Consider the following 17,059-nt stretch of genomic DNA (forward strand, 5'->3'; position numbering starts at 1 on the left):
TTATGCTCTTTGTTTCCTGGATTAGAAGAGCACGAGAAACTGGCAGTGAAATTAGTCGCCAGTTTAGCTTTTTATAGGACTATATAGATTTGGGGCTCACTACTTTAAGTATCAGTTTTTTTCCCTGCCATGGCACTGATCAAATCTGTTTCTGCTTCCTTTCCGCAGCATGGTAATCACAGCTAACATTATTTAACACCAGTATTTCAGGCAGGCTAAAACCCTACATACACAGTATAGGGTGCATCCAGGCTAGGTCTCATCACCCTCTATTGGCCTAAGCAATATTGGCAACCTGTTCTTTTGGAATTCAAAATGGAACCTATTTCCAGAGAGGTTATCTTGCTGGCAGTAACTGAGAATTATCCAGCTGTCTGGAACCTTCAGGATGACCCTAGGACTCCCATAATTACACTTTAAAAATATTTTGGGGAAGATATTATATAAGTTGAAAATATGTGACGAAGAATCTTGTACATATTAAACTCTTGTTTTTTCAACCCTCCGAAATTAATGTTTCCCTGCAGTCATTTCACTATTACCGTTGTTGAGTAAGGGAGAATTGCTGCCTTGGGAAGAAGAAGATGGATGGAAGGGAAGTCTAAGTCAGGGCAAGAAAACACAGAATCAGGCGGGGGCTGAGGAAGCGAATGGTCAGAGGCGTGTCGGAGTTTAGTCCACGGTGGGAGGGGGTGATAAAAAGCGGGGGAAACTTGGCGCTCACTCCCAGGAAACCTGAGGGTAGCCACGGGAACCAGGAAATACCTCACGGTGCCCAAAAGGCAGTGACTGCCACGCGGCCTGTGCGTCCTAGGTTCAGGCACCAGGGTAGCACTGCGCAGGCCCGAGCCTCGCCGGCGCCTCAAGAGGGAAGGCGGGGGTCTGCGCAGGCCGGTGGCGGAGGCAGTGCTGCGCGGCTGAGCTGCGCAGTGCACCAGCCTAGTCTGGGAGCGGCAGGATCCGCTGTAGGCAAGTCCAGACTGGATAGACGACGTCCGGGGGTCACCCGTCGCACCTTGGGGACCCATGTGGGGTCCAGATGCCCGGTGAGCCCGGTATGTCCTCGGTGGGTTCTGGAGGACAGAGGCCGAGGTCTGGGGATAGCGGGGGAGGTGCAGTTTGCTGAGCTCTGCGGCCTCCATTTTGGAGAGCAGGGCCTAAGAAAATCCTTTAACAATCTGCCATTACCCAAAGAGGCCAAGACTACCTGGAAGTTACTGTTCTGCCCTGGAATTGTGTTCTACAGTCGGAGGGAGAGGAGTAACCTTGATCGACAGGTTTACTTTCTAACTCCAGTCAGAGTGGGGACTTGAGCGCCACCTTACAGCAATGAAATGGAAAAGAAAGCCACATTTTACTAAAGGCGAGTGTAGCGTGTACTTTTTCAATCTTACGAAGCAGTTTGTGTTAAAAAAGATAGAAAAGTAGAATGAAAAAGTAAAAAAAAAAAAAAAAGCTTAATCTAGGGGGGAAAACCCCTCCATATTTGGTATACATTCTTGAAGAAAGTACACAATTGTATCACAAAATTGGGGTCATACTGTATATGCAATTCCCTGACCCAATTTTTATACTTAATGCTTTATTTTGAGTGTTTTCTCAGATCTTCAAGTATTTAATGGCTATAACTTGACTGCACTCTTCACCTTCCTCTTCCTTTTTCTCCAATGTTTCTCCTGGCCCCTTTTACTGCCACAACTGTCTCCTTTATATCCCTCTTGGGGGCATCAGGCTTCCTCTTTTCCAGTCATGCCTGTCTTTTGGGGAGCTTTTTAAATAATGCAGGCACCTTTAAGTACTCAGAGACTTTGTTGCCCTGTACATACTCTGCTCCATTTATGAATTAGTGCCTCATATATAAATTGAATTGGAATTAGGAAACAATGGGCAGACTGACCCCTAGTTCCATATATTGGGAATGTATTTGAGAACTAATATGAGGAATTTTACCAGAAAAAATGTCCATAATCATCACAAACTGTATTCTGTAATCTTCCAGCCAAGTCATAAATTAATTCTTGATAGGGAGGTTAGCCTTGTGGGGATTAAAAAATCATGACTATGGGGTGCCTGGGTGGCTCCGTTCGTTAAATGTCTGACTTGGGCTCAGGTCATGATCTCTCGGTTTGTGGGTTGGAGTCCTGCTTTGGACACTGTGCTGACAGCCTGGAGCCTGCTTTGGATTCTGTGTCTTCTCTCTCCCTCTGCCCCTCCTCTGCACACTTGTGCGCACTCTCTCTCTCTTTCTCAAAAATAAACGTTAAAAAAATCATGACTATGGGGCACCTGGTTCAGTCAGCTAAGTATCCAACTTTGGCTCACCTTTGGTGAGTTTGAGCACACTCATTGGGCTTTCTGCTGTTAGCACAGAGCCTGCTTGGGATCCTCTGTTTCTCTCCCTCTCTCTCTCTCTCTGCCCCTCCTCTCACACGTGCTCTCTGTCACGAATAAGTAAACATTAAAAAAAAAAATCATGACTATGGAAAATGCCCCCACAATTGTAGGGACATACTCCTCTGAAAATTGCTTTTTCCCACCTGTATACAGAAGGCAGTTTCCTTTATGTGTGGGAAGTTTATTATTACTAGTTTTTGGGAAATTGTGGGTCTGTTTTCATCTTCTGTCCTTCACTTAAGACACCTGCAACTTTATTCTCTTCAGCTATGACTGGCATATATTTATATCAGTTGGCATTTTCTAATCTTGGGAAGTTTTATGTGTTTGTTTGTTTGTTTTTTAAACCAAGGTAACTTTAGTTTCTACCTTGACCTTAATCTATGTGAAGAAATGGGTCTAGAATGAATGAATGACTAGCCACATTTAGTGGTAATGTAAGAAGAGCTCCAGTTTAGTTATTTTTGTGTTTTAAAAAATGAAGATACCTGGCTTTAGGTTTGATTTGATTATTTAAATAACCAAAGAGTTTATAAAAAGTTTTTGAAATTACTTTTTGAAGAATAAAGCAGGCACTGAAAAGGGAAACGTGTCATTCCCCTTACCACCCATCTCAGAGTTCACTCATCCCTTAACATACCCAGCAGAATCCAAAATTTGTCAGTTTCTCTAAAATTAAAGGGAAATAATTTTGGGGTTGAAATCTTGAGCCATGATTACCTGCTGGGCATATATGAAAATAGAAAGATAACTTTAGAAATAACTAGAGGGAATGGTTTATTTTAGAGACATTTTAAGCTGAGGCATAATGATATATATAATATATACATAATGTATATTATGTTATAATTATATTAGGCATATTATTGTATAATACAGTATATATTGTATTATTGCCTTTTAACTTCCCTGGCAAAGGTAGAGGTGTGTTGTGGTTTCTATTAGGTTCAGTAAAATAGGTAAAATTATTCTCAGACTGAGGCTTTAAGTATTACAAATTACATTATAGAGGTCATCTGTTAGAGCCATATTACCAGGCTTAGCTCAAGGAAAGAAAATTATTTTATAGTAATTAGGAATTTGGAACCATGGTACCCAGGCTGAGAGCAGTGGATAAAAAGAACTGGAAGAGAATTAATTCAGCTAAAGAGAATTAATTCAGTTTAGGCTGAGAAGACGCTTAGGATAAGCAGCCTCTGGCTATCCCAGTTTAAGCTTTATGCATTAGGGGCAAAGTATATGTGTTTTACCTGAATTCATTACTAAACATGATTGGTTAAAGAATAGATATAATGCTACATCTGTCAAACATGGAATAAAGGTATGCTTTTTCTGGGGGGCCCTCCCATATACAAAGGTGCAATTTTCACTTTATGATGCTAGATGGGTTATGAGAAGAAATTGTAACAAAAAGAGGCAGTTCTATAAATAATATTGATACAGGATTAAATGGAAAAAACCGTGCAATATATTGCAAATATAAAGAAACCATATGTAGAGAAAACTGCACAAAAAATTATATCATAATAATGTGAGAAGGGAAGTTAAGATTGAAAAGGAAAGTTAAGGTTAATAGTAACTTTCACCCTGAGGCCAACACAGTCCCTTTTCTTCTATACCATTGGGTTTCTGTACATGCATTTTAAGAGAGATGTTTGGATCTGGGTTACATAATCCATTGTTCTTTGCTCCGGTACATTATGTTGCATCTTTGGAGATTTCCTCTCAGCTTCTCCGTAAAAAGAATTGTTCTTAAAAACTTTACTGCATGGAGCCATGCTTCAGCTAGTGCAATTTTTCCATATTAACCTTGCTGATAAGCAGAGCCTACATTGAACGTAAGTTTAATGCAAATTGGGAAGAAAAGGAAATAATAATGAGGCTTATTCAGTCTTGTATAAGTTTTGCCTGAGGAAAAGTGATGCAAATTACTATTATTATTTTTTAGGTGCTCGCTCTTGCTGGGTCACTCTCTCACTTTGTGGAAGATAGTTACCCCATCAGCATAATGAAAGTCTGATTGACCAAGGGCTAGTCAATATACAGCATTTTCTCTTTATTTATACTGTTAGGATTGAAAAACAAATTAAGTGAAAGGAGTCATATTTGTGGAATATAACATTAAAATTTTTTTAATGTTTGTTTATTTTTGAGAGAGAAAGAGGGAGAGGCAGAGTGTGAGTGGGGGGAGGGGCAGAGAGAGAGAGAGGGAGACACAGGACTCCATGCAGCTCCCGTCTGTGCTAACAGCTCAAAGCCTGACGGGCTTGAACCTCCAAACCATGAGATCATGACCTGAGCTGAAGTCGGATGCATAATTGACTGAGCCACCCCGGGGCCCCAATCAGTCTTTTTAAACCTTTTTTGCTTGACAACAATTATGAGTAACTTTTTCCTCCACTCAACAACCATTTATCTGATTCTCTGACACCAACTGGTTGTACTACAAGTCAATTCAGTAGTGACACTACCATAGTTAGGTGCAGACCCCACATATCAAGGGCTCAGTTTCATAAGACTGCCCCACTTCAAATGACAGTCACAAGTCCCAGGTTGCCACCTATAATTATGACAACTCTGCTATATATTTGGGGTTCCTACAACTCAAAAACTCAAAAAACACTTTACTTACTGATTTATTATAAAAATGCATAGGGCAAGATATAAGTGGGGTGCATGGAGCTTGCATATCACCCTCTGAGCACCTTGATGTGTTCATTAACCCAGATGCTTTCTGAATCTTATCATTAGGAGTTTTCATTGTTTGATTAAATCATTACCTCTTGGTGATGAACTCAATCTGTAGCCCTTCTCCACTCCCTAGAGTTTAAGGAACGGGGCTGAAAATTCCAGTCCTCTAACCTTGCCCTGGTCTTTCTGGTGACCAGCACCCATCCTGAAACTATCTAGCAGCCCACCAAGAGTGGCCTCAATTGAAGAAAAGATGCTCCTATTACCCAGGAAATTCCAAGGGACATAGGAGCTTTGTGTCAGGAACCAGGGATAAAGAACAAATATTAGAACAGAAGATGATCTTATCCCTACCATGCAGGAAATTACAGAGGTTTTAGGAGCTCTGTTTAAGGAACTGTGGGCAAAGACCAAATATATGTTTACTTTTTTAATCACATTCTCCCCTTATAATTTTTTATCATAGGAGAAATATTGTCCTTCCTTCTCACCCATCACGTGTTAATTATATTTAAGTATCTGGCATATCCCCATAGAGCTTCTTCACTAAGAAATATTTTCCTGAAAATTCCAATAAAAGGAGTGGAAAAGAGAAGCTTCCTCATAAAGATTATGTTATTTTTTCTTTCCTTATAATCTTGCCACATGCTGTTTTGTGTAGGGTATGATAATGTCCACAAAAGTCTTGTGATTTGATATAAATATCATAAGTTACAAGGGATAATTATAAAAAGAACTGGTCTAACACTAAAATAGGCATTTAATGTACTTCATTAACTCATTGAATTCTCATAACAATTTTGTGAGTTAGGAACTATTATTTTTATTTTAAAGTCAAGAAATTTGAGTTGAGAATTCTGTAAATTATATAAAGTCACATAGCTAGTGGGTGGGAGAGGCAGGTCTGAACTAAGGTCATATGTACTAATAAAGACTATAAGCTGATTTTCCTTTATTATTTTTTTAATTTTTTAAACATTCATTTTTGAGAGACAGAGACAGAGTGCAAGCAGAGGAGGGGCAGAGAGAGAGAGAGAGAGAGAGGGAGAAGGAGAGGGAGACACAGAATCTGAAGCAGGCTCCAGGCCCTGAGCTGTCAGCACAGAGCCATATGCAGGGCTGGAACTCACAAACTGTGAGATCATCACCTAAGCAGAAGTTGGACGCTTAACCAACTGAGCCACCCAGGCGCCCCTGATTTTCCTTTGTTAACATCACTGATGTAAATCTCCCTATTCTCCGTTCTCACTGCTCCAAATGTAGTTCAGTCCATCATCAACTTGGACTAGGCTACTTTAAGTGATTTCTCTTACATTCGTTCATATGTCTCCAATCTAAGATCTGATAATATTACTTGTCAATTAAAAACCCTTCTCTGACTTCTTGTTTACTACATCTCATGGTACAAACTTCTCTCCCAATATTCATTTCATTCTCCTTACTACCTCCTCCCCTTAGGTTCTTTGCTAGCAGAACATAGGTTTTGTTTGTAGTGTGGTAACTACATGCCTACTCCAGTGGCTGGTCACAAACTGGAAACACAAGAAACACAAGCCAGTGTTTCTTGGTGGAGGTGTTTTGGTGTTCTGAACAGTACAAATCTCCATTGTAGGAGATTGTTTTCTGCATTTCAGTGTTTCTGGCATCTTTGTCCTCGAGGCATGAGATGCTAGTCATGCCATTGGCTTCTCTCCACCATTGTGATGATCAAAATGTCTTCACACATATTAACACATTCCCTTGGGGGTGAGGGAGAACCACAGGTCTAAGCTAATCATGGTATTCCTGCCCCCTACTCTCAGATTCCCTCCTAGCTAATTGTAGCCACGTGATCCTCTTTGGGGTTTTGAGGTCCAAGGGAAGTCAGTTGCAGGGTTTTCAGGGAGAGCTTTTTGTTTTCTTAATTGAAAGGACAGATGGAGGTATTGATGCTCCTGTCTTTCTTCTTCCTGACCTGCATGAGGGACTAGAGCAAAAGTTGTAGAATCCATTTTGCAACAAGCCAATATGCCAAGAGTAGTGGAGTAGAAAGATTGAAGGGCCTGAATCTTAGCACACTGGCCTCTTTATCTCTTTGTAATTTATATTTTAATCTTGTACATTATGAAATGCTCACTAGGATGTTACTGTCTGTCACCAAAGTTGTTACAGTATTATTGACTATATTCCCTTGCTATACCTTTCATCCCGATGACTCATTCATTCCACAGCTGGAAGTTCACACCTCTTAATCCCTTTTGCCCATCTTGCCCATCTCCCCACCCCCACCCCCTTCCGGCAACTACTTAAATAGATTTTGAGAGGAAGAATTGTTTTACTTGGAATTATGAACTGTGTCATACTTGGTATCTAATACAGTATGTATCAGTTTAGAACAAATTAAAACATTGGATAATTCTTGCTTGAGGATATAGCATTCCTTTAGACTCACATTTCTGGCTCATTGTGTCCTTTCAGTTGTGACATCATTTTAAGGGACTATAATGTTCATGTCTGTAGTTAAACATGTCACCCTCTCAGTAACTTGGCTCCGGACAACTTCACTTCCATTCTGTTTCTTCACCCTTTTGTATGGCTACACCCTGGACTTTGTCATAACCTAATACTTCTTCCTTAGAAGTAATCAGCCATCCTTCCTATTCTTGCATTAGTCCTATTTCACTAGTCTTTTCTTTTTTTTCTTTTCTGTCTTTCTATCTTTCTTTCTGCATATAGGGATCTTTAGTCCTTGACTCATCAGCATTCTTTATTGGTCACTTCCTATCTTTCTGTCTTATCTAGTTTAATTTCTATGGTTCATCATTTTAACCACCCTTAAGCAGTTCCTTAAACTTCCTTACATTTTACATATCTTGGCAATCTTTTTATGTTATTTCTTTAGTTCTACCCAGACATTCTTTAAAAAATTGTCCATTCTCCTTTGACTCCAGCTATTTATCCCCTCCCCCAACCATTCCTTTCTTAACAGATAAACATATATTCTGCCACAAAGAAAACTATACTGTACCCTTCTTTTACTCATTCCCTCCTGTTATAATTCAGAAAGGATCCTTTCTTTTCTTTAAGTATAATCTCTGCACATGAGCTCTGGATCTCATATGCTGCCATCTTCTCAGGAACCTTGCTCTATAAATTATTTCCTTTCTCCTGATATGTTGTATTAGAATTTAAATATGGCATAAGTTGCTCCCAAATTTTAAATATACTTATATATCTCTCATCCCTTTCTGGATCCCTTTGCTGTCTTTCCACTACCTTTCAGTCATACCTTTGGAAAGACTTGCCTACGCTTTTTGTTTCCACTCTAACCTATTACTTCCCAACTAGTTGTATTCCTTCACTCTGCTGGTTCCTTAGCTTGACTGAAACGCCTCTCCAAGTCACTAGTAACCTTGTGAAAGCCAAGAGGCATGCCTCAATCCTTATGTTATTTGTCCTCTTTCTTGTATTTGACACTTTTTATCCTGACACACTTTCTTCCTTTGACTCCATGATATTTTATGCAGAAGTTTCCCTTGCTTTTCTGGGTGTTCTTTCCTATTCGTATTTGCAGGATTCCTTGAGGAGTGGCTCCGACAGCCTTCTCCTTTCATTCTGTGGTTCTTTTACTAGATCATCTGTTCCCATGACTTAAAATACAGACCAGATGCTGATGATTCCCAAGTGGTTGATTCCTTCTCAACAATCAGTTTTTAACTCCAAACCAATAGATCCAATTGCCTATCAGATGTTTTCACTTGGCTATCATACAGGTATTTCAAAACAACACATCATCTCTTCCCACAAGCTTGCTTATCCTTTGTTATTTCCAATCTCATTAAATGGTATCATCTAGTTATTCAAAGGAGAAACTTGAAAAACACCTTTGACTTCTCTTTTCCCCTTATTTTTCGTATCTAAACATAATTGGATCCTGTTTGTTCCACCTTCTAAATATTTCTCTGATCTGGCAACTTTTCTCTATTCCTGTTGCTATTTTCCTAGTTGAAGTTGACATTTAGCTGTCATCTGGATAAATGCGAGAGCTTTCTATTTCATCTAAATGCCTTAATCTTTCCTTTTTTAAAATCTATTCAAATGCACTTATTATTATTCACCTGGTTAAAATCCCTCAGGAACTTCTAGTTGCTCTTCTGGCCTAAACTTTTAGGATGGCTTTTAAGGTTCTACTTCTTTATACTCGTCACTAACCATTTAACCTTTTTTATTCTAAGCACTAGACGAATTAAAGTTCTCTCCATCCAGGGGCGTCTGGGTGGCTCAGTCAGTTAGGCGTCCGACTTCAGCTCGGGTCATGATCTCACGGTTGGGGGGTTCAAGCCCTGTGTCGGGCTGTGCACTGACAGCTCAGGGACTGATGTCTGCTTTGATTCTGTGTCTCCCTCTCTCTCCACCCCTCCCCCCACTCACTCTCTGCCTCTTGAAAATAAATAGATGTTAAAAAATTTTTTTTAAGTTCTTTTCACTCATTTTTCATTGTCATATTCTCTTTCACAATTTGGCAGTGTTCTTTTCTTCCTATTTTAATTTGTTTAACTCTCACTCATTTTCTAGGTTTCATCTTAGATATCATTTTCTTTAGAAGGTCTGTTCCCAGGGTCCTAGGGCCCCCTGCATCTATGATGTCATGACATTTATAACAGTGTGTGTGTGTGTGTGTGTGTGTGTGTGTGTGTGTGTGTGTTTTCTGTATCATGGATTAGACTGTGAGCTCTGTAGGAGTTGTGACTAGGTCAGCATGGCACCCTAGGGTCTGGCACATGACATGGTAATAAGTAGACACTTAACACATGACAGAGTGAGTAAGTAAATGAGTGGGCAACTTTTAACTGATTAAATGTATGGAATGAGTGAAAGATTGGGACCAAAAAACAAACAAACAAACAAAAAAACAAAAACAAAAAACCACACTAACGTATGGATTTGAGGTCCAGATTGACTGATGTTGCCAATCATTGGGGAGTGGAACCCAGAAAGCAGAGCCATTTTGGGAGTGAGATAGCTGAAACGTTTATGTGGGGCTATCTGGTGAGCAGCTGAATATATAGGACTGGTTTCAAGAGTGGGAAATGAGCTAGAGACATTGATTGGAGGTCATCAGTCTATGAGTATGAGAGAGCCCAGGGAGGGGATGTATAGTGGGAAGAGAAGAGAGCAACTAGACCGATTATTTAGGAACATTGGCATTTATGAGGTGAGCAGAATAACAAGGAACCCACAAAGGTATCTGAGGGAAACCTGACAGCTTATGGGAAAGCACCCAACTTGGTGTCATGTAAGCAAATGGAAGAGATAGTTTCAAGGAGAGATAATTGGCAGTGTCAGATTTAGTTTTTTGTCATTCAACAAATTGAGTTTCTACAAAGGATGTAGTGGCAGGTGTTGTCTACCTTGCTTCACTGCAAGTTTCTTAAATGCAGGGATATTGTTTTATTTGTACTTTTAATCCCAGGATTTATCCCAGTATCTGATACCAAGTGGAATTCGATAAACAGGTGTTAATTGAACATAATGCATTTACTTTGGTCAAGCGATGGACTTAAAATGTATGGCAACATAAGCATAAATAACTGATTTCTCTTTATTCTGTAAAAAATTTCTTCTAAATCATGCTTGGATTTCAAAGACATCTGGAAAGTGGAATGTAGTTAGGTACTTCCCATTGTACAATTTTATTTTTTTAAATGTTTATTTATATTTAGAGAGAGAGAGAGTGAGTAGGGGAGGGGCAGCAGAGGGAGAAAGAGAATCCCAAGCAGGCTCTGTGCTGTCAGTACAGAGCCTGATGTGGGTCCTGATCTCATGAACTGTGAGATTGTGACCTGAGCTGAAATCAAGAGTTGGATGCTTAACTGACTGAGCCACACCCCCTCCCCCCATCATTGTATAGTTTTAAAATGGGTCAACCTTAGGGAATATTTTCAGTGTTTAGCATCCTTGGCTTTTCTGTTTTTCATTTTCCAGTTTCTTTGCTTTATTTTGCAGACATAGCTAATTCTGTGTCTTGATCTGAGGAATAAAAAAGAGATCTGATAAAAATAGGTAATTCATATTAAGTAGTATTGACTTAAAATGTTAAAAAGTCCCAGGAATGCTTTCATCAAAAAATAAGACTACTATTAGTAGAGTATATTGCTTACTTATCAGTAGTGTAGAAGTAGTGGTGGTAGAGATGATAGGACAGCAGCTCTATTTTCTCAAATACAGAGCTTGCCCAATAGTCATGTGTGGAGAGAGCTCTGGTATCAAATAACATCTGTTTTGAATCCTTACTTTTTACTTACTAGGTAGGTGCCTTTGAATATATCCCAAACTTTCTGAGCTCTAAATTCCTCATCTGTAAAAGGATAATAAGAACTTCCCTGTGAACCTCTTGGGTTATCCAGAGGATCAAATGAGATTGAATATGTGCAGCTACTTTGCACATGAAAGACTATTATTCTTTGCAGGCACTGCATGAAAGTGTCTGATATAGTTGCATTGTGTTTTCCAGTCTTAGATTTCTACTATTTGGTTTGCTGTTTGAATACTCCAGAGTTGTAAAAAAGTTTAGTGGTATAATTGTAACATTATATAACATAATGTAATATAATTATTTAGAGCTAGGAATACTATGGTGTAACGTAAGTATCTAGAGGTAGAAATACTGTGGGTAAGCAAATGCTTTAAGCCTCCTCTCTGCTTTTTTAAAAAATATAAACCAATAGCCTAGGACACAAAAACAGTGTTCCCAGTTTGTTCTTCCTGGAGACACCCAAACTCTTCAGAGAGCTGATTGGTGTTCATACTTCCCACACAGCTGCAGTTGAACCTGTACAATGACCTCCAGGGGATTGTCTTGGCTCCAGTGTGTTGGATAATTGCCTATTTGGACAACTTTGCCTTGGATAATTTCCCTTTGTCCAATCGTGGGACTCATAAATCCATGCACAGGGGGACAGATTTCAGAAAATAGTATTTGGCCATAGATAGTTGCAATTTCAAGACCCTTTCAAAGGGTGATAATGACATATTTTCACTGGACAATGGAAGTCTTCAAACTTTGAAGATATATTCTGGGATCCAGATCATTTATGCACCACTATAGAAAATGCATTGCTTATCCATCAACCTGTTTAAAAATGTTAAGGTCATGAATAAGAATGTTCCACAGCCCATAAAATACTTTTCTTGGAGTATAACTTAACCGGGGGGAATATTATTATGTCGGAGTTCTACTCTGGTATTCAACGGAGATATAAAATGAGAGAGGAAAAGACCTATTTCTTTCAAAGTATGTTTTCTTTATAATACTAAATGTTTAGAAAAGAAAGTGCACAGAAAGATTTGTTGTTTTCTATCCTTTATTCATCTCTTAATGTATTTATTTATTTTTGGCTTCACCATAGAAATTTGGATGAATGGCTTTAGTGGTTATCTCATCTGTAAAATCTGTCAGGCATAGTTTTGGTTATGTTTTCCAGAAAATACTGTGTGCTAAATGTGGGTCAGGAGCATTTAGGAAGGAGGATACAGCTGTATACTATTCCTATGAAAAGAAACATTGTCAAGAATCGTCAGAGAGATTTAGAGATGCTATCTGCAGGATTTCCAGATTTCAACAAAATTGTTTTACCCTGAATAATGGTAGGTTTAGTCTTAGCCAAAATGCAACTGGGCAATCTGTTACTTCCCATATGGAAAGCAACTGTTCAAGTAAATTATATAATTGTACATTACAACTTTGCTTCTGTCATACGTTATAAATTCAATTCTATCCCAAACTGAGACCATTGCATGATTGAGCCAAGTTTAGTGTTGCTTTAACCAGCCTTTCGTGTCGTAGTTGCATCCAGCAAAAAAAGTGACTTCTCATTATAATTCTCTTACTTGGCTTCTTGGAAATACGAATTTTGCTTGGACCTGTCAGTGGATGTCACTTTTATCCTGATTTGGAGAACCTATTGAGGAGATTTTCTTGAGTTGCCTGTTGTGAAATGAGGAGCCTAATAGGAAAAGGTAATTAATTATTCTTTTGGATTAATTTTTATTTTCTTCCAAATGAGATTGTTAGTATTAAAATTTAGAGAATCTGTAAAACGTAAAAATTACTACATGGAGCCTTTTATTTTCTTACAATGGTGTTTTGCCATGAGAGAGCTGAGCTCATGGTCTCTCTGGGCTGGTGCTCATGAGGCATTATAGAATGTTCTCTGTTTTGTCATGTTGGCAAAGGAAATTACACCAGTGCCATGATTGTCAGAATGATACAGCACCTCTGAGGTAAGGGATTACTGCCTTATTAAAGATAGGTTGGGGTGAGCTCTGCCAAATGTTGAGTGGGATTTATTGAATACCCTGCAAGTACAATGTAAGATTTCTGTGCATTTTGGTTGTGAGAAAACAAGTGTTGGTAAGAAAAGAACAAAAATGCAAGTGGGAAAATAATCATTATTTCTGGGTCCTTTCATGAGGCAAAGGGATGAAGTTTAAGAGGAACAGAAGACTCCTAAAAATAATAGAATTTACTTTCAGGAAAACATTAAGTGAGTTAAGTAAGTAATACTATTCATGCTTTATAGTAAATTGAATAGCTGAGACATGATATTTCCTATGATGTATCTGACTTTTACCAGTGGTTTTGTTTCCTTTTACTCAGTCTGTGAGGATGTGTTATGAATGTACAAATATTTTCACCCTCTCTAAAATTCCAATGTTTAAAACATTCCAGAACTTCTTAGATTAAAATGATACCTTTCAAATTATAGGTCATCATATTAAAATATAAACCTTAAAAATTTATTATCCATTGCATGAGTGATGTCTAAAGTAGTTTAAGTCTTTTTTACATGGCTTACTTTTTTAGAATATACAAATACACTTGTTTAGTGGTGTCAAATTATTTGTTCTATAGCATATTTACAAATCAAGCTCATTAATGTAGTCTGCCTGTCTTTAAAAGGGGCTCATGTAAAAGAAGAAAAAACTTACTGTTTCTTTATTGAACAATGTATTACCTTTCTACAAATGTCAGTATTGACCTCTGCATACTTAATGAATACTTGAGAAACCATGAAAATTATTACTTTTTATTATTATTTATCAATAATTGTCTTCCCATAACTTGTGTCATTTATATTTAGTATTCTAGAGTCTTGGAGAATTAAAGGGAAGCAACAAAAGATCAATTTAAATTATAGCAGTAAATAAGGTTAACTTTGTACTGCTTTAAAACTATCAAATAGTGAATTATGAAAATTCAAAGTAAAGCTACTCTGAAGTTTTTAATTGGGCAAATTTATTCATCTTTCATATTTGGTGCCACCACTGATCATAATTCATTAAGATATGATTATAAATTTACCTCCAGTGAATAATAGGTATATAAATTATCATTTGATAGGTAATGGTTTATAGGTTGGCAGTTTAATTCATAGATTTAGCAGACTTATAAGGTACTACAAAGTGCTACAGAATTGTTTGATGATTTTTGGTACCTCAGGAAATAGATAGGTGTGCATAAAAGTCATTTAAGCATACTCAAGGACATTTTGACATCATTTTTGTTTTATTTTATTATTTTTTTTATTTAAAAATTTTTTCAATGTTTATTTTTGAGAGAGAGAGAGAGAGAGAGAGAGAGAGAGAGAGAGAGCGCGGGGTGGGGGGGAGGGAGGGAGGGAGAGAGAGAGAGAGAGAGAGAGAGAGAGAGAGAGAGAGAGAGAGAGAGATGATCCGAAGCAGGATCCGCGCTAACAGCAGCGAGCTCTATGTGAGGTTTGAACTCAGGAGCCGCGAGATCATGAGCTGTAGTTGGTCGACCACTTAACTGACTGAGCCACCCAGGTGCCCCGACATCGTAATTTAAATTGTGAAGTTGGAACTAATCAAGGTGGAAGATTAGATTTATTCTTGAATGTCTTTTATTTATTTCACCAAAACCCAGCATTTTGGAAACTGGTAATATGTCCCTTAGATAAGCTGTATCTTTAGTCTCAACTTGTGAACTTCCTTCTCTGTGTATTATTTCTTTGAGCCATCTCTTCTAGTTTGCCTGTGTGTTAAGACATGAACATGAAAATATCCTTATCTTTGAAAACTGTTGCTTTTATTTCTTTAATCTTTATAGTTCATAGAAATACATTTTCAGATTGTTTTGAAGAAGGTAGGCAAGTGTGAATGATGTATCTTTCTAACACATGCAATCAGTAATAGATATGTAAGTAGTTAAAGCCCATTCTTCTTATTAAGAAGACTAAGAAACTTGTGCAGAAAGGAAGTTAAACTTTAATTTTTCTTCTAACCAATAAGCAAAGCAGACTACTTTTTCCAGTTTTTTTTTAACTTTTTTCTTCTAACCAATAAGCAAAGCAGACAACTTTTTCCAGTTTTTTTTTTTTTAACTCCCTTATGGTTACATGGCAGTTTGGTACCTTGTTGTATATTTGGAAGTATTTGCTTTCTCTGTGTTTATGATACAGTGACAGAAGTGTACAGAAATCTACCACTACTTGTAATGGTACTTTTGGGGAGCATAAAGACTTTTTTCTAGTGGATAGCAAGAGGGAAAATGAACTCCGATAATGACGTTACTTTCTCCTCTAATTGAAGGGATTTCCTTAATTCTTAAGGCAGATGAAAAGAACTAAACTTTAAAATAATGGAGTTAATGCATTTCATTATTTTTTGAGTTAAATGTTAGTCAAAAGCATTTCCTCCTTGAATAATGTAAAGGAGAAGTCACATGAGATTAGCACAAATGTGAGACAATTAAGGCCATAAATTAGAATTTTCAGAAGCTCTGACTGATTACAGATCATAGGATTTATTTTGAAGACCTTTTGGTAACCTAAGCTGTAATGAATGCTTCCACAGAAATCTCACTGAGTTGGGGGAGGCATTCACATGGTCCCTTTATGTCATAGCCTGCCTTTAAAACTGATTTCCAACTTGGGGCTCACACTTTTGTTCCAAACCTGATCTTTTTGGCATCAGAGCTCATGTTCTTATGGCCAATTTGGATTTTTAAGCAAAGAAACTAATTTAAAAAGTCTTTTTGGACAACAAATGACTTTTAAAAAATAACATTTTAATGATTTAAATGGAAACAACCAGAATAAGCTGGATTAAATTTCTCTTAAAGTATATACATGGTTAGCGATAAAGAGGAAAGAGTAGCTGAAAAAATGCTGTCTGTTATTTTCCTTCAAAACCCCAAATAGTTGAACAATTGAGTAGTTCAAAAGACTTGAACTGGGATATCTTTGTAGAAAATATTTTTGACAGTGAAAGATCTTTTAATAAAAGAATGAGAGATAATAAACTTTTAACAGTGAGTTTTTAATCTGTATGGTTTCTAAGATCAATCTTAGTGATAGAATGATTTTATTGAAGATTCTTTAGAAGGTCAACCTTATTCAGGAATTTTAGGGACAGGAAAAAACAAATAGATATTTAGAATAAAATGGTTGTGAATTAAGATTTTCCTAGATGGCTCTTGTTATTGTCCTTCCCTAAGCTTTTAATATCAAACTCTAAGTGTCTACATTTTCTTAGCTAGCATAGACTGCATATGACTGGGAGAGGGTGAGAAGACTAGATTTTTCAAAAATGTAGGCTTTATTTAGATGGTGAAAAGTTTTGTTGAAGAAGGATCTGTGTGATGGGTAAAGAAATCTAAATTAGTAGAAAATTTAAGTAGATGGGCAGAAGTATGGTAGCTATTTGGGTTTGAGGAGGGCATGTAAAAAAATGTCCCTCATTTCTTTTAATGCTTTGAATGAACTGAGAAATGATATAGGAAGGATAAGAGTTGAAAACATCACCTTCATTTTTTATAAGGCTGATTTTTGGTGGTTGTGGTTTAGCTGTAGGAACAATGAGCTTCCTCAAAACAGACTTCAGGGCTAGGCAGCCTTCTCCACATAGTCTCAAACAGCACAGGACTAGGCAGGCAGTGCCCTGAAGGGTCAGAGCTGCACTATACAACCTTCAG

The 17,059-nt window shown here is 37.8% G+C and overlaps 1 protein-coding gene across 9 annotated transcripts in view; it reads left to right on the forward strand.

Moving 5' to 3' along the window:
* The first annotated feature begins 418 nt into the window (after positions 1-418).
* Positions 419-17,059, forward strand: part of LOC113601314 (uncharacterized) — a 90,919-nt gene continuing 74,278 nt past the window's right edge. For 2 of the 9 annotated variants that reach the window (XM_053216980.1, XM_053216981.1), the window contains exons 1-3: positions 419-1,055; positions 12,549-12,711; positions 12,995-13,083. In XM_053216980.1, the coding sequence (XP_053072955.1) occupies positions 651-1,055; positions 12,549-12,711; positions 12,995-13,032 (606 nt within the window). In that variant the 5' untranslated portion in view covers positions 419-650 and the 3' untranslated portion in view covers positions 13,033-13,083. The remainder of the gene's footprint in view (positions 1,056-12,548; positions 12,712-12,994; positions 13,084-17,059) is intronic. The other 7 variants (XR_008296136.1, XR_008296138.1, XR_008296134.1 and 4 more) reach the window with 7 other exon arrangements.

The sequence above is a fragment of the Acinonyx jubatus genome, chromosome B1 (assembly GCF_027475565.1).
Source record: "Acinonyx jubatus isolate Ajub_Pintada_27869175 chromosome B1, VMU_Ajub_asm_v1.0, whole genome shotgun sequence".
NCBI classification, from domain to species: Eukaryota; Metazoa; Chordata; class Mammalia; order Carnivora; family Felidae; genus Acinonyx; species Acinonyx jubatus.